This window comes from Medicago truncatula, chromosome 8 (genome assembly GCF_003473485.1).
Source record: "Medicago truncatula cultivar Jemalong A17 chromosome 8, MtrunA17r5.0-ANR, whole genome shotgun sequence".
Lineage (NCBI taxonomy): Eukaryota > Viridiplantae > Streptophyta > Magnoliopsida > Fabales > Fabaceae > Medicago > Medicago truncatula.
In genome coordinates, this window is record NC_053049.1 from 14823337 (window position 1) to 14845716 (window position 22380).

General features: G+C 35.8%; 1 protein-coding gene across 1 annotated transcript; it reads left to right on the forward strand.

The window, feature by feature from the left end:
- The first annotated feature begins 1551 nt into the window (after positions 1–1551).
- On the forward strand, positions 1552–20686 carry LOC11445115 (DNA-directed RNA polymerase V subunit 1). The gene is given in 21 exon segments (XM_024772672.2): positions 1552–1708; positions 1838–1905; positions 2038–2093; positions 3571–3678; positions 3797–3923; positions 4014–4129; positions 5404–5457; positions 6459–6629; positions 7894–8052; positions 8139–10031; positions 10124–10299; positions 11385–11457; positions 12569–12693; positions 13666–13784; positions 14862–15136; positions 15903–16076; positions 16155–16295; positions 16398–17582; positions 17585–18693; positions 19354–19468; positions 19746–20686. Coding segments are annotated over 18 exon segments (6480 nt in total). The 5' UTR covers positions 1552–1708; positions 1838–1905; positions 2038–2093; positions 3571–3597; the 3' UTR covers positions 20133–20686.
- The last annotated feature ends 1694 nt before the right edge of the window (positions 20687–22380 follow it).

Genomic DNA, 22380 nt, shown 5'->3' on the forward strand with positions numbered 1-22380 from the left:
ACAACGAAAATATTTTTCGCTGAGTTTGATAGATAATGATTTATTTTGCATACACCGACAATGTAAATCTTTATGAGTTTAATTAGTATGATTTATCGGTGTATGATTATTTTACACATAAATTCAATATTGTGCTGACACATCAATCATTAATTAGCGTCACAACACATTATTGAATGTTTGTGTAAAAAAATTGCACACTAACAAAGTATACTAATTAATCCCAATTAAACCACTTTTATAAATTAGTTCATAAAATATCTCAAGTAAAATATATGTGGTATTATTTACATGTGTATTTTTTTTACACCGTCAATGCATTCCAATTAAACACAAATGGAAATGATATAAATGAAAAAAATTAAACAATAAATTTATTACAAACATTTAACTCGACAATATGCATTTGACCTATTACTTATTACCTACAAACGATATCATCACACATCAACAACAAAATCCTTTCTTTCATTTTGTTTTGTTCCTTATCCCAACTCTCTCTTAATTAAAAAAAATAAAATAATCAAGAGAGTGAGTGAGTAAGATTAAGAGAGTTAGCGAGTTAAGAGAAGGAAGAAAAGAAAAAAAATATTGGAGTTGATCCAATTTACAAAACACAAACCCCTGCTAATTTTGTCACACTGTTCGATCAATGTTGATCTCAATCGTTCGTTTATGCTATCATATATGGGCAAAGGTTTTTGTACGATTGAGATTAGCATTGATCTCAATCACCCGTTTGTGCTACCATATATGGTCAAATGTGTTTGAACGATTGAGATAAGTTTTGATCACAATCACTTGTCTGTTTTATCATATACGATCAAAAGTGTTTGAACAGTCGAAACCCGAGTTGAATCATCCTACCAATAGATAGGATCTAGATCCAAATTGTTAAAGAATCCTAGTATTTTGATATGAATAACACTTGCCACATATTTCTAACAAATTTAACTAAAGTTGTTAACAACACTTATTATAACACGTTCTCTCTTATTGAGTGAAATACATGGGTGGATACCACTTCGCAAATGAGTCTCACGAAATAAAAATAGAAATCAAGAAAGCATTTTTTGCCTCTTAATATCTGAAGGATTTTTCTATGATGTGCAAATTTGCACATAATAAGAAGTTGAAAATAAAAATTTTGTATTGAAACTTATGCAAATTTACATATGTTAAGAAGTTTATGAACTTTTGAATAATTAATGATTGTTTTCCAAGAAAAGGTTATCACTATTAATTATTTTAATATATGCAATGTTTCACATGTTAGACAAACTCATATTTAAAAAACAGTAAAAACTAACTCCCATTGAACCCCGGTCAAGTTTCCTCACCACACCAGTACAAACTCTGGTACGACATTTCATCCCAACTAAACAAAAACAAACACCGAAATCCCAATTTTACCCCCTAGTCACCACCAACTAAACACCAAACCAAAAAGTCAACAAGGACAAAATCGTCATCAACCACCAAAACCCCTCTCCCAAAAACCCAGTACCTCTTAAACAACAACAACAAATAATTTTACATTTTATTTTAATTTTTCCTTTTTTCCGAAATCACAAATTTCATTTCATGCAATTGTATTGTAACAAATTCTTCACACTCTCTCTCCCACTTCACACTTCACTCTTCCACTCTCTCTCAGCTTTTTTTCAAACGCGCTTTTCTCAACAACGATCAAACCCTAGCTTACTCGGTAAATCGATTTCTTTGCTTAATTTCTACTACATTTTCGCTTCATGCAAACTCGCTACTCTCTGTCGTTTTGCATAATCGATTTTGCGTTTTGACATTTCATTTCCGTTGTTTGTTTTTCACTGTCTAGGGTTTTTCAGTTATCCAACTTAAACGAACTTCTTCGTGTTTTCTTCAGCTAGGTGATCGAAACCTACGGTTAGTTACTTCGATTTTCTCGCTTAATCGTTCTGCATTTTCGATTTCATGCAAAGACGCTTTGTTCAATGTTGTGTTTTGTTACATATTTTTCGTTTTTTTGTTCTGATTTTCTGTTTCTTGTGGTTTTAGGGTTTTGTTTTCAGCTAGCTGAGACGCGTTGAATTTTTCAGAAATTAATCTCTGAGGTAAGAAACAGGTTTAAATGTTGTATTACTATTTTTATTTTTTGATTTTGTGTTTTTTTTTTGCTAAGTGTGTGTTTTTTTTTGGCTAAATTTTTGTTTGACTTGTTCTATTTTCGTTGAAAATCAACATTTTATGGAAAAATTTCAAGTTCATGCACATTATTTTAGTATTTTTTTAAATTTTCTTGAAAACTTTACCTATTTCTAGCTTTTGTCTATTTTTTGTTTATTTATTTATGTATTTATTTATTTATTTTATTTTGTGAATTCTTAGTGTATGTTTGGATGAGTTGTGAGTTTGGCGAAATCTTAGTGGCATTGTGATTTTCTTAAAGCTACAAAGTGTATGTTTGGTATCTCGGCGGACCCACCATCATTTTGCAGAAGCTACAAAATGTAGCTTTTGGAAAATCACAATTGGTCATGGTGATACCAAAACGTAGGCTTTGCCAAAATTGCGGCGTGTCACTGTGTTTCTGCCAAACTCACTGTAAATCCAAACATGCACTTGGTATGTTTGGTATCAAGATGTTCGGCATCTGCACTGTGATACGAAACATGCATGCACTATCCCGTTGTATTGGGGGTGAGGGTGAGTGGTGTTTTTTTTTCTTTTTCATTTTGGTGAAAATGATTCAATGTAGTTGGGGTTTTACCTTTTTCCAGCCATTTAAGGAGTTGGGTTAAATGAAGATAAACATGCATGATTTTTTGGGTTAGGGTGTGAGTCCGACTTTGTGTTTTCTAAGAAATGGATTAATGAATTTATCTATGCAAAACCAATTAAGGGACAGTTTTGTTATTCGGAGATAATCTCGTATCTGTAATGGTTTTCAATGATTAACATTTCCTAGTTGATGATTATAAATGTGCTTTTACGTTGTCTGGTTTGAACACACAGTTTCTGTTTGGCATAGTTTCGATATTATTCAAGTGCTTTGATAGTTATGGGTTGATGTATGACTTCTGAACTGGTTGTTTCACCCATGTGTTCTTGGGATTATGGCTATTTGTCAAGGTGCTTGATCCGAACAGATTTGTATTAGTTGAGCAATATGCGATATCTGGTCATCCTTTCAGACATTTGTAGTTGTCAATTATTATGGATATTTTGGTTAGATGTATTTGTTTGTGCTGTCTTTGGAGATTATTTATTTTTACTTGCTTAATTATGTGAAAGTATTCTATAAGAGAAACTATTAGGAAAGATTTGGAGATTAATGAGTTAGACCAAAATATGGTTTATGATGGAACATTATGGTGTAATTTGATCCATGTAGCCGACCCCCACTTTGTGGGATAAGCCTTGGTTGTTGTTGAATTCTGTGAAAGTATTTTTGAATAAAAGTTAGATTAACCAACCTTTCCAGTAATTTTCTGTTCCAATGATTTTTTAATTTTCTTTTCTGCCTTAATTCTGTTGAAATTATTAAGGTTTACAAATATTGACTCATGATTATGAGTTATCTGTTGGCAGGTCTACAGATTTACCAAGGTATTCATCATGGAAGATAATGCCACTACATCCCTTTTGGATGGGAAGGTTGTTGGGATCCGCTTCAGTATGGCTACACGCCATGAAATTGTAAGCATTATGTATTTCTTTACTTTTTTCATGTTAAATTGTCTGTCTATCACTATTTGTAAATTGTAACTAGACTTTGTTATGATGTTGTGCTTGCTTTATATTTTCCTTTTTTTAGAGTACTGCATCAATTAGTGATTCCCAAATTAGCCATGCGAGTCAACTGGCTAATCCTTTCCTTGGGCTTCCACTTGAGTTTGGACGGTGTGAATCTTGTGGCACTTCCGAAGCAGGAAAATGCGAAGGTCTTTTATTTGATCATTTCCTTTATTGTCATTCTGATGGAAAAATGTTATATTTCAAAAGAATTGGGCTGAATAATTATTACTTTTCAGGCCACTTTGGATATATTGAACTTCCAGTTCCTATTTATCATCCTAGCCATGTTACTGAGTTGAAGAAAATACTGAGCCTGGTCTGCTTAAGCTGCTTGCGATTGAAGAAAACCAAGGTATCACTGAAAAGGAATGTGGACACAGTTCTTTAGCTTTTCAATAACTTGTGAATGATTTTTAGTGGCAGACTTTTATTTTCACTTTGACCTATTTGTTTATTTTATCTAAATTAAAAGACTCAACAAAGCTATTTGCCGTTGTTATATTGTCCTTTTTTTAATGTTGTCTCTTTTGTCATAATTTTGAACCACACAAATATCTTTTGTGCTTCACACCAGAAAAAACCTTTTGGGTATGAGTGGGAGTATTGGGATGAACTCATTTTTTGTTTGTTTGAAGTTTTACATAATTTCATGCGAATCCCATTCTGCAAACCACAACTAAGTGGTCTCATTTTTTTAACTGTCAAACTCATTCTTATACTCCAGTCATTGTGGAAATAAAAAATTGTTATTATTATCCAAAAAATTGTTATAAATGAGTGTACATGTGGGACTGTTCCTTTGTTGTCAAGAGAGGCTGTTAGTGCTGCTACCTTGACAGCTTGTAGCAGCCAGTGGCTGCCCCCACACGCAGTGTGGCGTCTCAGAATAGAGGAGCGGTCTCATTCAGGGAATAATTTCACACTGCGTTGTGCGGTTTTCATGGCGCTATTGAGTGCGATGGGTTTGCAACGATGAAAACCCTAAAACACCTTAAAATTTGAGCTTTTACATGGACTTTTTCAGGTTTATGCTATGCGTATGAAAAACTTATTCTTCTGTCTTTTGCGAACCCATCTCCTTCCCTGTTTTGTGAACCTATCTCCTTCGTTTTTCTGTGTTTTGCAATATAAAGCTGTGACTTTATCAATTCAGATCCACTAGGAAAGGTCACATTTAAATTTATAACAATTTTTTTTTCATATTACATGGACCAAACAGGGTAAACAAGGTTTGGTTTGTTGTCCTAAATTGTATAGTAATTCCTGCTTTCATGGACTTCATTAGATTTTGATACAAGAAGGATACAACCTTCTTAATCCATTGTGTTTGATCTTACTGGCTGTAAGAGAAGGCATTTTCTCTGTAATAGGTGCACTAATTTTTATTCACTGCACTACTCTATTTGCCGTTGTTAGTTTGTGCCAACTGGTATTGCGGTTACTGCCAGCTATTTTACAGCTGTCAGATAACTTTCTCTTGAGCAGTTGAGACAGCCTTAGTTTGTTGAACTAGACTTTGCATTGATAAATAGATTGCTGTGGCAGAGGTAGATTCAGTTTTATCATTTTCAGAATATTCAGTTTTCTCTCAAACTCTTTCTCTGATACTGGCTCACAATCTTTCAGGTACCTTCTTCAAGCAGTGGCTTGGCACAGAGATTATTATCTCCTTGCTGTGAGGTTAGTATGAACCAATCATATGATTTGCTTTTATTTGATTAAGTTTTAATTTTAAAATGATTATATTTTAAAATTATGTCATGTGTTGAGTCTGAAGGATATTTAGAGGGTCATACTAAGTGCCCCAAGGGCACTAGTTAAGAAATCAATAAGTAGAAATTTTGCATTGGAAATAACAATTTTTAAACTTGAAAAAGGTTGAATTCACCATTTTCCAACACTATTTCTATCCGTTTCCTTAACAAGTGCCCCTAGGGTATACTTTAGGATTTACCATATTTAGGTAGCATCTGAGAAATGTGAAATAATAATAATAATGTTGGCACTTGCAAATTTGTCATGTATATAGTTGATCAGGGAACCATTTGATCACAATTGCAACCACTACTAGAATCATCAGCTTTTCCGATAAGGGCAATGATTTATAATACTGTCTAGAAACACCAGTGGTGTCATCATAAATGTTGAAGAAATGCTGAGAAGTATGAACTATGTTTAACAATATTTGAGCAGGTCTAAACATGTATTTTGGCCAACAATCACCAGAACTGTTGGTAACATATTTAAAATTGCCAAGATAGGAGCCTGCATACATATTGGTGGTATTTACAGTTTTGTGATATCACGTTTGGGTGTTTAACCCATCACAATCATATTTAGGATCTTGATTTTGACTTCCCAGCCAATTTTTTTTTGGCACAAGATTGGCCATTTGCATCCCAGTGATGATTTGTTTCCTTTACTCTAGTTTATTAAGGTACCATGTATTGAAAATTTAAACAAATTTTGAGGTGCTTTGTTTTTTTCATTGGCTTGTTTGCTTAATTGTGGTTTATTTTCTTTTTTGCTTTCTATTTTTGGTGCCGAATTTAATATTCTATTTGTTCTTACCCATTTCTTGGCTAAATCTGTGTTTTCTATTATCATACCTTGTTATAGAACGGAACTTGGTATTTTCATATTAGTGTCCAAGGTTCATGATAGTTATATTTTCCTTTTAGGATGTTAATGCTGCACAAGTTTCTATTCGGGAGGTCAAAACAGCTGATGGGGCTTGTTACTTGGCACTAAAGGTGTCAAAGTCAAAGATGCATGACGGATTTTGGACCTTTCTAGAAAAATATGGCTATCGCTATGGGGGAGATCATACTCGAGCTTTGCTTCCTTGTGAGGTGTGGTTTCTACCGGTTTTCATTGTTATTTTGTTGCTTGATATATGCATAATATTGCTAAAGTTACTTTATGTTTGCAATTCCCTTTTTTTCTGGCTTTTATATGATTAATTTATTATTTTTGTATTTTTTTCTTTATTGCTTAATTACTGTTTATGTTCTTTATAATTGAAGCAATCCATATATAGGTATCTTTCATTGTTTTATGATAGTGGCATTTTTTTGTTTATCATCTACTTGGGAGTTGGATATTTTTTTCTCTTTGGAATTTCAAGGATATCTTTAGCAGACCCCAGTAATTGATCATCCTCTTTATTCGGAAATGTTTTAGTTAGCGTGGGAGATTTGGTAAGATATAAATAATAATAGGAGGAAAGTAGCAGTGGTATTTGAATGATTGGGAGGTACAACCTATCCTGGAGCTTTGGGAGTCTTGTATCTATATTCTAATGTTCTTCAGCTGTCCTTTTGATTCTGAGACCATATTCGTTCAGTTTCCGGGAGAAGAGTGATAGGTGCCACAAATCGGAAGGGTGAACTTGAAATGTACTGATAATGAATTATGTCTGTCAGAGATATAAGCCACTGTTACAGTATTACAATCTCAGAAAATTAAGCCAGAAATTTAAATGAAGAAATGTAAGGAATTTTGTGTGAATTCTCTGAATCTCAAGGATGAATTCCTCCGGATTTACAGCTGTTACTCTAATAATTACTCTAATAATATCTAATAAAGTTAATATCTGTTATATCTGCTTTTTATTTTTTCGAGTCAAGTTTCTGTCCATGTCCTATAGATGATTTGTATTTTCTTATATTTCCCGGGAAGAGGAATGATATTAAAAAACTCTCAAACTAATATTTTTTTTATTGTTTCATTCCCTAATAGTCAACCCATTCTTTTTAGAAGGATCAATTTATGAGGCATTCAAATGGACTTTTTTTTAAATTAATCAATTATAGAATGTTAGAGCCTTTGCCAGCATCCTCTTCCCATGAATGTCAAAATGCTCCTTTCGGTTCACTCTGCTTTATAGGGGCATATAATTATTTCTTGACCTTATATTCTGAGCCTATGACACTGTTGGAATTCATATTTGCTTTTTCTGTATGATTGATATTTCTACTCAGTGAATCTGTTGACTGTAACATGGGGTTACAGTTGATACTTTCAGATTATTTATTATATGCTTATGTTTTTACGTTCCGGTTGAAACCTGTCATTAGATTTTGATTTATAGTTTATATGTCAAATGTCTACCAGGCAATGGAAATTATCAAGAGACTTCCTCAAGAAACAAAGAAGAAACTTGCTGGAAAGGGATATTTTCCTCAAGATGGATATATTTTAAAATACCTTCCTGTACCACCAAATTGCCTGTCTGTGCCAGTAGTTTCAGATGGTGTCAGTATCATGTCTTCGGTGAGGATATGATAATGTTATTTTTTGCTTGATTATGAAATTATTCTGTTGTCGTTCAGAAAGTTTATGTATCTCTGAAATTGCAGGATCCGGCCTTGACAATTCTCAGAAAATTGCTTAGGAAGGTTGAAGTCATCAGAAGTTCAAGATCTGGTGAACCAAACTTTGAGTCTCATCAAGTGGAAGCCAACGACTTGCAATCCGTGGTCGATCAGTATCTTCAAATCAGGGGAACTTCTAAGGCCGCACGTGATATTGAAACACACTACGGGGTTAACAAAGAGCTGAATGATTCCTCAACAAAAGCGTGGTTGGAAAAAATGAGGACGTTGTTTATCAGAAAGGGTTCCGGGTTTTCTTCCCGGAATGTGATCACTGGAGATGGGTATAAGAAAATAAATGAAGTTGGAATTCCGCTTGAGGTTGCCCAAAGGATCACATTTGAGGAAAGAGTCAGCATTCATAACATCCACTATTTACAGAAGTTGGTGGATGAAAACTTGTGCTTGACATACAAGGAAGGTATGTCAACCTACTCACTGAGGGAGGGCTCAAAGGGGCACACTTATCTTAAACCTGGTCAGATAGTGCACCGGAGGATTATGGACGGGGATACTGTTTTCATAAACAGACCGCCAACCACCCACAAGCACTCCTTGCAAGCACTTGTGGTATACATCCATGATGACCACACTGTCAAAATTAATCCACTAATATGTGGACCACTAGGGGCGGATTTTGATGGTGACTGTGTCCATTTGTTTTATCCCCAGTCACTCGCTGCTAAAGCCGAGGTTTTGGAGCTTTTCTCTGTAGAGAAACAACTTCTCAGCTCTCATAGTGGTAATCTTAACCTTCAGTTATCCGCAGATTCATTATTGTCACTCAAGATGCTCGTCAAGAGTTGTTTTTTGGATAGAGTAGCAGCAAATCAAATGGCAATGTTTCTTTTACTGCCTTTGCCAATGCCTGCTTTACTCAAGGCCACTACCGGTGATTCTTATTGGACATCTATACAGATTTTGCAGTGTGCTTTGCCTTTCTCGTTTGATTGTACTGGAGGACGATACTTGATCAGGCAGAGGGAAATCTTAGAATTTGATTTTACCAGAGATATTTTACCTTCAATTATAAATGAAATAGCTGCCTCAATTTTTTTTAGTAAGGGTCCTCAGGAGGCACTCAATTTCTTTGATGTGATACAACCCTTTCTGATGGAAAATATATTTGCCCATGGATTTAGTGTGGGATTACAAGACTTTTCAATATCCAGGGCAGTGAAAAGGGTTATAAATAGGAGCATTGGGAAAGTTTCACCTTTGTTGCGTCAGCTGAGGGGAATGTACAAAGAACTGGTGGCTCAACAATTGGAGAAAGTCATTCAAGATATTGAACTTCCGGTTATAAATTTTGCTTTGAAGTCAACCAAACTTGGAGATTTGATTGACTCAAAGAGTAAGTCGGCTGTTGACAAGGTAATTCAACAAATTGGCTTTTTAGGCCAACAACTCTTTGAGAGAGGAAAGTTTTATTCCAAGGGATTGGTTGAGGATGTAGCTTCTCATTTTCAATTGAAGTGTTTCTATGACAAGGATGATTATCCCTCTGCTGAGTTTGGTTTGCTCAAAGGATGCTTCTTTCATGGTTTAGATCCATATGAAGAGTTGGTGCATTCCATTGCAACGAGAGAAATAATTGACCGCTCTTCTAGAGGATTATCTGAACCAGGCACACTATTCAAGAACTTGATGGCCATTCTCCGTGATGTTGTTATTTGCTATGATGGAACTGTGAGGAATGTATGTAGTAATTCCATCATCCAGTTTGAATATGGCATACAATCTGGAGATGCAGCCCAGCACTTATTCCCTGCTGGTGAGCCTGTAGGTGTCTTAGCTGCAACTTCCATGTCAAACCCTGCTTATAAAGCAGTCCTTGATGCTAGTCCAAGCAGCAATTCTTCCTGGGGGTTTATGAAGGTAATAATTTCTTAGTGAATAGTGGACATCTGTTTCTCGTATTTCAGTAATGATTTTTTTTTGAGTTATTTATTTACACATTTTATCTTCAGGAAATACTCCTTTGCAAGGTGAACTTCAGGAATGAACCAAATGACCGTCGTGTAATTTTATATTTAAATGATTGTGATTGTGGGAGGAATTATTGTCGTGAAAATGCTGCATATTTGGTTCAAAATCAATTGAGAAAAGTAAGCCTCAAGGATGCCGCACTAGATTTCATTGTTGAGTAAGTTTTCTGTCTTGTTTTTTTTTTTTTGTTGTTGCTATGTTTAGCATATATTTTTTAATTGATAGAAATTACGTGTTGCGAGTAAGTGCTCTGTTACCAGTGTTAGAACCAGTAACACTAGTGCAGTAATATTTTGTAGTGATTGATCATGTTTTATTGAGTTAACAGAAAAGTTACAAATGATCACTGGTTGTTCAAGAGCCTTCCCTATCCCTAATAACTGCCATACTGAAACAAATAGTCGGATACCCAAACATCCATTTCCCTTCTCAGTTTAATTAGACACACAGATGGGCAGTTACAACAAAAGACAAACTGGCATAAACAGTTACAGACATAAACAATCACAAATCTAGGCAGTTATAGACCAATGAGATTGGACCAGCATTGATGTTTTTTTATAACTTTATGCCTCATGAGTTTGCTTAATTAGAGGCTTGTTGCTAACATGGATCAACCATGGTTAATTGGTTACTTTGTAGCTTAAAGCCTGATTTGTCTATATCAATTTTGTCAATTCACCTTATGCTCTGTTAACATTCGATTTTGGGGTTGAGGTCTGGGCTTCATCTAATACCTTCTCCAAGTTTTGTTTGATTACATTTGTGTCGACAGGCTAGAAAGAACGTTTATGATGAACCATTTTCTGGGCCAAGGACTAGCTTTAAAAGGCTAAGCTTTTAAATGGATGGGGGTCCATGAATGGTTTTGTCTTTGTAATATGTTCCTTTGAGCAAAGTGCTATTTAGGTTTGAAGCATGTGTGACATATCCTCTTAGTTTATGCTGATATGATCCCTTATATGTTGTTTTCTGATATACTTGCCATGTACTCTGTATTTCGTTTGGGGTAAAACATTTAATCTTTGTTAATTGAAGTAGTTATATTTTATTTTTTTGTTATTTTCAAAGTTGTATTTATATTCAATTTTATTTATTTACTTGCTATGTACTCCGTATTTCGTTGGGGGTAAAACATTTAATCTGTGTTAATTGAAGTAGTTGTTATATTTTTTTTGTTGTTGTTTTGAAAGTTGTATTTATATCAATTTTATTTATTTGGGACATGTGTCTCATCTGCAGATACCAGCAGCAGCGAAGACGCAGAGATGGTACTGAAGATGCAGGCCTTGTTTGTCACATTCGTCTTAAAGAGGTTATCAATTTTTTTAATACATGTTTAGGATTTGATGCAGGCATGTTCCTATATCATGCAGCTAGCACGATTTTAAAATTTTATAATCCGTCTCTCTAGAATATTTTAAATCCTCTTGCATGTTTTGTTTTGTTTTCATTATCAGATATGCTGTGGGTTTGGAAAGCGCTTTACTATTCCTAATTTTTTTTTGTCTTCTTTTGTTTTTAGGAGTGTTATAATGTTAGGTCTGGCCACATTTGATATCGTACTGGTTTAATGTTAGGTCTAAACCTACTCTAACCTCTGTTTTGCTGGATTTTGAGATAACTTGCCTGTTTGGGTTTATTAACCGTGTTTTTTTTTGTTTTTGTTTTTCTTTTCATTTTTTCTTTATAATTGTTAGCATTGAGTTATTAATATTTTGAAGATCTGAAATTGATAAGGAGATCGATGGATATAAAAAGGGATCTTTATAGTGAATGTCGGGTAATAAAATGTTAACAAGTTTATTATATTTGAGATATGAGAATGTTGTGGAAGATGATTGGAAATACAAAACAAAGATAAGATTAAGAACAATTCGTGTAAGATAGTTCTGTAATGTTAGAAGTCGAACAACACAGGCTCCGTGACCTAAACTGGTCAATTAGAAACTAGCTTTATATTGAAAGGACTTGTTGTTGACCTCAGTAAACCTTGGGGGTGAAAACCACTGGTAAAGATATTACTCTGTTGGATTTGCTGAAAGTATAATTTTTATAGAGCCTAATAGTGACTTTGACGGTTTTATAGGAAAACTGTCGAGTTGTACTTGTATGTTTTGTGCTAGATTGGTTGTAAATTCTATGACAATAAGTTGTTCAGGCGGGCCACATATGCTGTTACTGGTATGAACTGAGTTTAATAACATTGGTTGATAGTGAAGGTTCAAAACTATATGTTAGTGATACTGAGAAGTAAATACAACAAAAAATTATAAGAAGGTTTGATTGTATTAAATTAAAATAGACTAAATTATAATACATTGAATTTTTTATTCTTTCATTTGAGACGAGTGTATTTTTATCCTAATTTAAATGTCATTATTGTGTTAAAATGCTTTTGGTTATTGATTTATCATTTTGAGCAGGTGAAGTTAGAGGAATTGAAGATCAATATGACTGAAGTTTACCAAAAATGCCAAGAGAAACTTAATTCCTTTAGTCGGAAGAAGAAACTTTCCCCATTTTTTAAGAGAACTGAATTAATTTTCAGGTTAAATTTTAGTTCTGCCATATACATTTTTGATATACTGCTATAAAGTCTTAATTTTCTTGCTTACTTGAAGTAATTAATTGCTCTGGATTTGATTCTTAATTGTAGTCATAGGAGCTCATTGATGTTCCTTTTAGTATCAAAAAACCAATCAGGCATAAATTGTAGTCTGGGGAGATTTTTAATGTGACAAGATGTTCTTTGTTACTTGTTTGGCTTTCAATTTTGTTCTCCTTTTTGTCGAACATCTTTTTCTTATGGTTAACTTTATTATTTTCTACAAAAATAAGTTGTAGAATATTGTAAAACAAATATTGATATGGATTGTCTTTTGTAGAATTTATATATGGTGTTCTAGTCTTGCATTTTTCAGAGGGTTTTTCATTCCATAATAGAAATAGAAGCTGTTACAAAAAAATGAATGCAAGTTTGACTAATAGAAATAGAAGCTTTGTTACAAATAAATGAATGCAAGTTCATGATAAGTTGATTATTGAAGTGCTCAACCTTATTGTTTCTTGTCCAGTCCTTGATTATCATGTTGTACCTTCTCCATTCCTTGTAAAAACTATGGTTTCTCTCTCTCTCTCTCTCTGTGTGTGTGTGTGTGAGAGAGAGAGAGAGGCAATGCACAATAGAATCTTCTCTGGGTTTCTAATATCCATTCCTTGCTTTCTTTCCTACGTGTGAGCTTCTTGTTCCAATGAACAAAGCAACATGGTTTTTTCCCCCACTTTTGGGGTTGGTTAAAAGCACCAAAAAACACATATTATATTGCCTCCCAAAAACAAGAGGAAAACAAAGAAAGATAAAAGCTGATGTATGCAGAGTGCTTTTCTTTAAACATTGATCACATGTTTTTCTTCTGACAATTGCAAGTTACGTTAGTCTTTATTTATTTTTGTCTCTGTTAGCATGCAGTTTGTTTGCAGTTTAAAACTTACCGTCTTGTCTATTTTTCCTTCTTTGCAGTGAGTTTTGCTCTGCTCCTTGTGTAACATTCCTTTGGCCGGATGGTGTTGATTTAGACCAAACGACTAAAGTCCTGGCTGACATGATCTGCCCAGTTCTGTTAGAAACAATCATACAAGGTATTTTCCTTTAAACTCATTTTTCAATGAACTATTTATCTGGTATTGTTAAATCGATACATGGGGTTTAGATAGGGAAGGATAAAAAGGACATTTTAGGTAATGCTGGATTTAATTAATATTTTCTTGTTATATCTGGTAGAAACCGTTAATGGAAAGGAAAAAAATGGAAAAAACTGCACTTGTATGAAGCATGGACACCTCTAGCACTAGGTGTGTCGTGGTGTCCGACACTCCTTTGACACTCATGCGACACATGTTGGATAACTGAGACAAGTGTCCTAACCAAAATTGTTTTTCCATTTGCTTCGACACTCCTTGAACCGGTGTCTGACAGCTATATAACACTCATACGAGATGTGTTTTTAATCTTGCTCAATTTGTCAAACTAACTTTTTGAAACTCACCCTTGTTGTCTCCCCTATTGGAGTAGGTTGTGATGCTCCACTTTATCAATGCAATCCAATATTTGATTCACAATAATCTCTGTACTGTTCAAACGTTACTCTATTAATGCTTGTTGCACGATATCTCCACCTTGCATTGAGTTCTTGCACACTCTACGTTTCTGTTTTTTGTCACAGCATGAAGCTGGTTCTCATATTGAAACCATCTCTGTTATAAGTTTTATTTATCAAATAGTATTTGAACAAGAGATCAAAAGACATAGCAAGAAAATGCAGGGAAGTGAAAAGTAAATGCCTTATAATCTGTATTGCAATATCCCTCGTGTTAGGGTAACCCGAGGTACTAGCGATTGAGGGTAACTCAAGAGTTTCTTAAGCTCTCCTGAGTCTCAATAACAAAATGACTCCCTTCCCATTCCTTTTATTTATATGCATCCTGACCCACGACTCTAACATTTCTTAACTAACTAACTACTTGGATAACAAATTAGTGAGGTGGTATTTTCTTTGCCATGTCTATTTCATATTCTTTTTAAGATGTAAATTGGTTCCAACTTTCTTTGTAGTCCATATTTGTTGCAATTACATTTGTTGTTGGTTTGAGCATTTATTGCACTTGTAATCATACATACATATACATATTTCTTACATATATTTTTGTCATAAACAGGAGACCCTCGTATCAGTTCCGCAAGTATAATTTGGGTTAATCCTGGCACGAACACATGGGTTCGTAACCCGTCCAAATCTTCTAATGGTGAATTAGCACTGGACGTCATTCTTGAGAAAGAAGCTGTTAAACAAAGTGGCGATGCTTGGAGGATTGTACTCGATTCCTGCCTTCCTGTTCTTCATTTGATTGATACTAGACGTTCTATCCCTTATGCTATTAAGCAAATTCAGGAATTACTGGGCATTGCATGCACTTTTGATCAAGCGATTCAGGTAAACTTCTTAATAATATATTTTACATAATGTTAAAAGTATGAGCTGTCTGCTTTTTTTTTCTTGTGAACACGTACCTTTAGTAAACATAAAGGTGCTTTGCTTTCACTTTCAAATCTTCATTGAAAATCAGTTACATGTGATTTCATGTCTTTTCTTTATTATCGAAGCTGCTTATTTTTTCATTGATCACTATGTGAAAGTGCATTTTCCCTCCCTTTACTGTGTGAGTAGGAATCAGGCTTTTGGTGACATATAGTTGTTGGCATGTGTTGTCATTTTATAATTTAAAAAGCTTAGGCAATCCTCATCTTATAAGCTGATTTTCTGGAGTTTAATTTGGCCCATATCCTAAAAACTGAGTTTTCTGATTTTTGGATGCAAAAAAGTTGACAAACTAGGAAGCCAAGATTTATGGCAATATGCAGTGTTTGCATTCCTCTGGTTTGTGCATTTGGAGAATCATGCTTAGATCTTTATGTAGGTTTGTTATCCATTTATGCTGAGAGACTGGAATTTTAGAAAGACTCGTTGCATGCATAGTTCTTTTCTTCGCCGTTCTTTTGGTTGTATGCTGCCTTTTGTCTGTTTTGGTGCTTTCCTCTTGTCTCTTGTGATATTTTTCGACCAAAAAAACTATGGCTATGATTTTGTCAGCTATTGAGCTTAGGTTTATGAAAGAGCCTTGATCTTAGTCTACTAGTTAGTTGTAGCCTCAACATTAGGGGTTTATGTTATCTAATTTATCCTTTTGTGCTGTGTGCAGCGTCTTGCAGCATCAGTTAGAATGGTGGCAAAAGGCGTTCTCAGAGAGCATCTCATTCTCTTAGCAAGTAGTATGACTTGTGGTGGAAATTTGGTTGGTTTTAATACAGGTGGTTATAAAACACTGGCTCGTCAATTAGACATTCAAGTACCATTCACCGATGCAACACTCTTTGTAAGTGCTTTGGTAATTTCTAAATTACAAGATGTATTTTGTTATTATTTTTCTTACTTTGTGAATGTGATCATGCAGACTCCTCGAAAATGCTTTGAAAGAGCTGCTGAGAAACACCACTCAGACTCTTTGTCAAGCATTGTTGCCTCTTGTTCCTGGGGTAAGCACGTGGCGGTTGGTACAGGATCAAAATTTGATATTGTATGGGATCCGAAAGAGGTATTTGATTAAACTCAGATTTAATGGTGGACTTCAATATGTCTATAGTTGGAGTTCTGTGAACATTGTTTTAAATTTCAATGTTGGATTTTTCCTTTGCAGATAAAAACAAATGAAATTGAAGGGATGAATGTTTACAAATTTCTCAATATGGTCAAAGGCCTTGCCAACGGGGAAGAAGAAACCAATGCTTGTTTGGGTGAGGACATCGATGATCTGTTTGACGATGAAAATGGGGACTTTGACATGTCCCCACAGCATGCCTCTGGATTTGATGCTGTCTTTGATGAGACTTTTGAACTTCCGAATGGCTCAACATCAAATGGTTGGGATTCAAATAAAGACCAGATTGATCAGCCCAATACAAACTCAAATGATTGGTCTGGTTGGGGACCAAATAAATCTGACTTACAAGTTGATGTTATCCAAGAAGACTCTTCTAAGTCTAGTGCTTGGGGGGCTGCAACAAATCAAAAGAGTGACCAGTCTGCTTCTGCTTGGGGTAAAGCTGTGGTGCAAGAAGACTCTTCAAAGTCCGGTGCTTGGGGGACTGCCACAAATCAAAATAGTCAGCAGCCTTCTTGGGGGGCTGCAACAAATCAAAAGAGTGACCAGTCTGCTTCTGCTTGGGGTAAAGCTGTGGTGCAAGAAGACTCTTCAAAGTCCGGTGCTTGGGGGACTGCCACAAATCAAAATAGTGAGCAGCCTTCTTGGGGGGCTGCAACAAATCAAAAAAGTGACCAGTCTGCTTCTGCTTGGGGTAAAGCTGTGGTGCAAGAAGACTTTTCAAAGTCTGGTGCTTGGGGGACTGCCACTAATCAAAATAGTGAGCAGCCTTCTTGGGGGGCTGCAACAAATCAAAAGAGTGACCAGTCTGCTTCTGCTTGGGGTAAAGCTGTGGTGCAAGAAGACTCTTCAAAGTCTGGTGCTTGGGGGACTGCCACTAATCAAAATAGTGAGCAGCCTTCTTGGGGGCTGCAACAAATCAAAAGAGTGACCAGTCTGCTTCTGCTTGGGGTAAAGCTGTGGTGCAAGAAGACTCTTCAAAGTCCGGTGCTTGGGGGACTGCCACTAATCAAAATAGTGAGCAGCCTTCTTGGGGGGCTGCAACAAATCAAAAGAGTGACCAGTCTGCTTCTGCTTGGGGTAAAGCTGTGGTGCAAGAAGACTCTTCAAAGTCCGGTGCTTGGGGTAATGCGAAATCTGTGGTACAAGAAGACTCTTCAAAGTCTGGTGCTCCGGCCAACACAAATCATAGTAGTGATCAGTCCTGTTGGGGACAAATAACTGGTGGAGAGGAAAGAGCCCAAGGAGAATCTGGTGGCACTAAAAAATGGAAAGCTGATGTTAGCCAAGAAGACTCGACAAACTCAGGTGGTTGGAAAGCTTGGGGAAGCAGTAAACCTGAAGTACATGAGGGTGAGTCTACAAAAGTACAAGATTCTTGGAACTCTCAGAAATGGAAAGCTGGAGAGGATGTTACCCAAAAAGACTCTCAGAAGTCTAGTGCTTGGGGTGCAACAAAACTGAAGTCAAATGATATCCAAGAAGACTCGACAAACTCAGGTGGTTGGAAAGCTTGGGGAAGCAGTAAACCTGAAGTACATGAGGGTGAGTCTACAAAAGTACAAGATTCTTGGAACTCTCAGAAATGGAAAGCTGCAGAGGATGTTAGCCAAAAAGACTCGCAGAAGTCTAGTGCTTGGGGTGCAACAAAACCGAAGTCAAATGATAATAGGTCCTCGTGGGGACAGAAAAAAGATGAAATACATGTTATGCCAGAAGATTCTTCTAGATCTAATGCCTGGGAACAGAAGCCGGAAAATGTAAAGGACAGTTGGGTTGCCAAAGTGCCGGTTGCCAATAGCTCTTGGGGTAAGGCTAAATCACCAGAAAACCGACCTTGGGATTCGAAGAACGAGCCAAACAACTCTTTTGGAAAACCCAATTCACAAGAAAACGAGCCTTGGGATTCCAAGAATGAGTCGGATAGCTCCTGGGGGAAACCAAAATCACAAGAAAGCCAACCTTGGGATTCCAAGAACGAGTCAAATAGCTCTTGGGGAAAACCCAAATCGCAAGAAAACCATCCTTGGGATTCTAAGAATGAGTCAAATCAAACTGCAGGTTCTCGTGGATGGGACTCTCAAGTTGCCTCTGCTAACTCTGAAAGCGACAAAAGTTTTCAATGGGGAAAACAAGGACGAGATTCATTTAAGAAAAATCGATTCGAAGGTTCGCAAAGTGGGGGTCCAAATGCTGGGGACTGGAAAAACAGGAGTCGCCCTGTCAGACCACCTGGACAGAGGTTTGAATTATACACTCCTGAAGAGCAAGATATCATGAAGGATATTGAACCTATTGTCCAGTCAATCAGAAGAATCATGCAACTACAAGGGTAAGTTTCCCAAGGCAGTTGTCAGTCGTGCAAACTCTCATGCTTAATTATTGCTTTATGTGGATATTATAAATCGTGATCTCTTTATGCCTTTTCCTACTGTAAAAAATGTCGCCCCTATTCTCTGGTTATGCTTGGCCTTTTGGTGTCATATCTGTTTTACTTGCTCATTGCAAAGTGGGGGAATGCTACCAGCACACTTCCAACACACTCTTTTAACAATTACATTGTTCCTACCAATGCATATGGGTGCCATATATATTTGGTGGGACCCATATTATAAAAAAGTGTTGAAAAATTGTGTTAGATAGTGTATTATTAGCATTATTCTTGCAAAGTGTATAACTTGCAACTTCTTAAGGTGTCATTCCTTTCTTTCAAGGATCCTTTTTGCCTCTTTTATCAACTATTTTGCTCCCTGCCACCGTGAGTCTTCTGCATGTTACTCCTCTTCTGAATATGATACCATTAGCTATGATAGCTGTCATTCCCTAATATGGTATTTCCTGTGCAGAAGGTTGCATTATGGGTTATATTGTCAATTATTGTTTTTAATTTTTTCTTCACATATGTTGTCTTTGCAACTTGCATTCTTTACCTATCGCCCACAAACTGCTCCATTTTTACCTTATTGTTCTGATGATAAATTCCCGTGTGAAGGTACAATGATGGGGATCCGCTAGCTAACGAAGACCAAAAGTATGTGCTCGAGAATGTTTTCGAGCATCATCCGGATAAAGAAACAAAAATGGGTGTTGGAGTTGATCATGTCATGGTATTCTCTAATTCTATATCCTTGCCTTTTAGCTTCCATGAACATCTGTAATATACTTCATCATAGGTGCCTGTGATAAATTAGTTTCTTTTCAAAACTTCGAGACTGAATGATGGTTTATTTTGGTTTCTTCCTTTTGATACAAAACCTGTATATGTTTCAGTTTACGCTATATATCTTGTCTTCATTTGTGTATAATGTGTTATGTTGAGACTTTCACGAGTCGATCTCTATTTTTCTTTTTCTTTTTTAATGTTGGGAGGACTTGTGGTGACAGGTCAGCAAACACAGCAATTTTCAAGACAGCAGATGCTTGTATGTGGTTTTAAAAGATGGTAAAAAGGAAGACTTTTCGTACCGCAAGTGCCTGGAAAACTTGGTGAGGAAGAAATATCCGGAGACTGCTGAATCATTCTGCGGCAAATATTTCAGGAAACCGCAACCCCGTGTAAAGAGGGACCAGACTCCAAATCCAGCAGGGGAGCAGACTGCAGCTCCAAATCCAGCAGGGGAGCAGACTGCAGCTCCAAACCCAGCAGGGGAGCAGACTGCAACTCAAAATCCACCAGGGGAGCAGACTTCAACTCCAAATCCAGCAGAGGAGCAGACCCCTACACCAGCCGGGGATCAGACATCAACTCCAGTGCCGATGGAAACCAATTAGTTGAAGCTGAGAACTGTGTCCTTAATTTTGTACAGAAATGGCACAGTTTAGGCAAAGGTTTCAACTCCAGTGCCTAGTTGAAGTTGAGAACTGTGTCCTATTTTGTTTGTTGTCTCAGTCAGCATCATAGTTACTTGTTTTAGCCTGTGATTGATGATGTTAAAAAAAATGGAAATGTTTATATTTTTGAACACTTGAATGATGATAGCATGTGATGTGTCTGCCAAACTACCTTGCTCATCATTTGATCTAACCCCTCAATCTCATTCGGCTTCTAGACAATGACCAAACCACTGTACCAGAATGGAAACCTTCTGATTTGTTTCATGAATTAACTCGTCTGTTATGCTGTGTATATGTTATCATCCAGCATTCTATTTTATCTGTATGGTGGTAGATTATTTGGTTATATTTTTCTCCTTTGTCTCATCTGTGCAATACAAAGGAGTATAGAGAGCCATTTAATCGCATGTTTGTAACAATATAGTATGTGGTACGCTTAGGCATGTGCAATTTTTTCTTGAATTAATTTTTTGCAGCATTGTTTTTTTTTATTGGCAAGTTTGCAAGTAGTATATTTTTCTTTTCTTTTCTTGTCTTTTTGTTTTTTTTTTTTGAGAGTTTCTTTTCTTGTCATAAACTAGTAGTTTTTGCAGTTACAAAAATATTCCATTCGAGTGATTTGCCAAACTCTGCTTACCACTTCAATTCAGAAGTAATTCGGGATAAAGTTACTTGAAAAGGAATATTTTTTCCGTAAACTGTTTCAATTCAGTATATTATGTAATTGAAGACGGAAACAAATATATGAATATACGCTTCACTTGCTAACGTATATTTCTCAATTGATTGACATAAAGATCAACTCAATAAATGTCGAGCATACTACTGATTGCCAGTTTCCACACATAACCACATGTGTAAAATAATTTCTAATTTTTGTTATTTGCCCACATTCACAATAGGCCACATATTGTAGTACTCCTGTTGTTCTTTCATTGGTTTTGGTTTTAGAGGAAGGGGTAACACTACCTGAAATTTAACTATGAGGTCATGAGTTCAAACCTAGTCAAAGGTGTTTAGCCTAACAAAATTGTCGTTAGCAATTGAATTAGACTTTATGGACAATTCTTTTCTTCTACATTATTGTGATTGACCACACATTAGTGTTAAAACTCGTTTAAAATTTCATTATAATAGTATAAACATTAATATTAAAACTCGTTTAAAATTTCAAATGATACACAATAGTTGGCTGATAAACAAGGACCAAAGATCGTGATAATTTTTTGGGAGACGACTTGAAGCAAAATTTTAGAGGAAGAAATTAAAAGTTGGAATTTTTATAAAGATAAAAAACATTTAACAGTTATTAAAAAAAGAAAAAAAATAACACAAACATTGGGGAATAGACCAAAACCCAAAAGAATACAAAGTACAAAACGATTGCCTAATTAAAAACTTTACATGAAAACCAGATGAAAAAAAAGAAAGAAAGTGCGGTGATAAACAAGCAACAAATAAAAAAAAAACCTATATTGGTAATTTCAATTTATTGCTAATGATAACTATCCAATTGAAGGACAAAAATCTTATTAATACAATGATTATATTCTCCGTAGATATGAGAGATATTGAAGAACATATTCTTAATCAAATCCATACTATCAAACCAATGATTTCCTAAACTCCAAGACACCATATAATGTGACTGATAATCGGTGGCCGATTTTCAAGGCTCGGTAGCCGATTTTGCACTCTAGTTTTTTGTTTGTTGGTTCGGCGGCAAAAATCAGGGACCGATTTATGGAGTTCGGTGGCCGATTTTGACAGCAAGAAATAAAATAGAAACGTATTTTCGGGTCTAGATTTATTCCAGTTTTATTGAGGATTCTTTTACTATAAATATAGGCTTTGTATCAGAGCAAACCTTGAGATAGAGGGGGTTGAAACAAGGGTTTAGAAAGGCAACAACAAAACTAGGGTTTGTATAAAGTTTGTCTCTTGGCAACAAACACTAGGGTTTGAGGGTTGATTCACCTTGGGAAACGCTATTAGGATTGAGTCTCTTGGTTACGGGAAGAGATTGAGACTTTGGGTAGAATTAGGCGGGAGACTTATTCTTGTAATCCATTGATATAGTGAAACGGATGGCTACTCTTTACCCCAGACTAGGTCAATTTGGATCGAACTGCGGTCAACAAATTCTTTTGTGTTCTTTCTTCTTTTCTCTCTCGCTTTTTTTTTT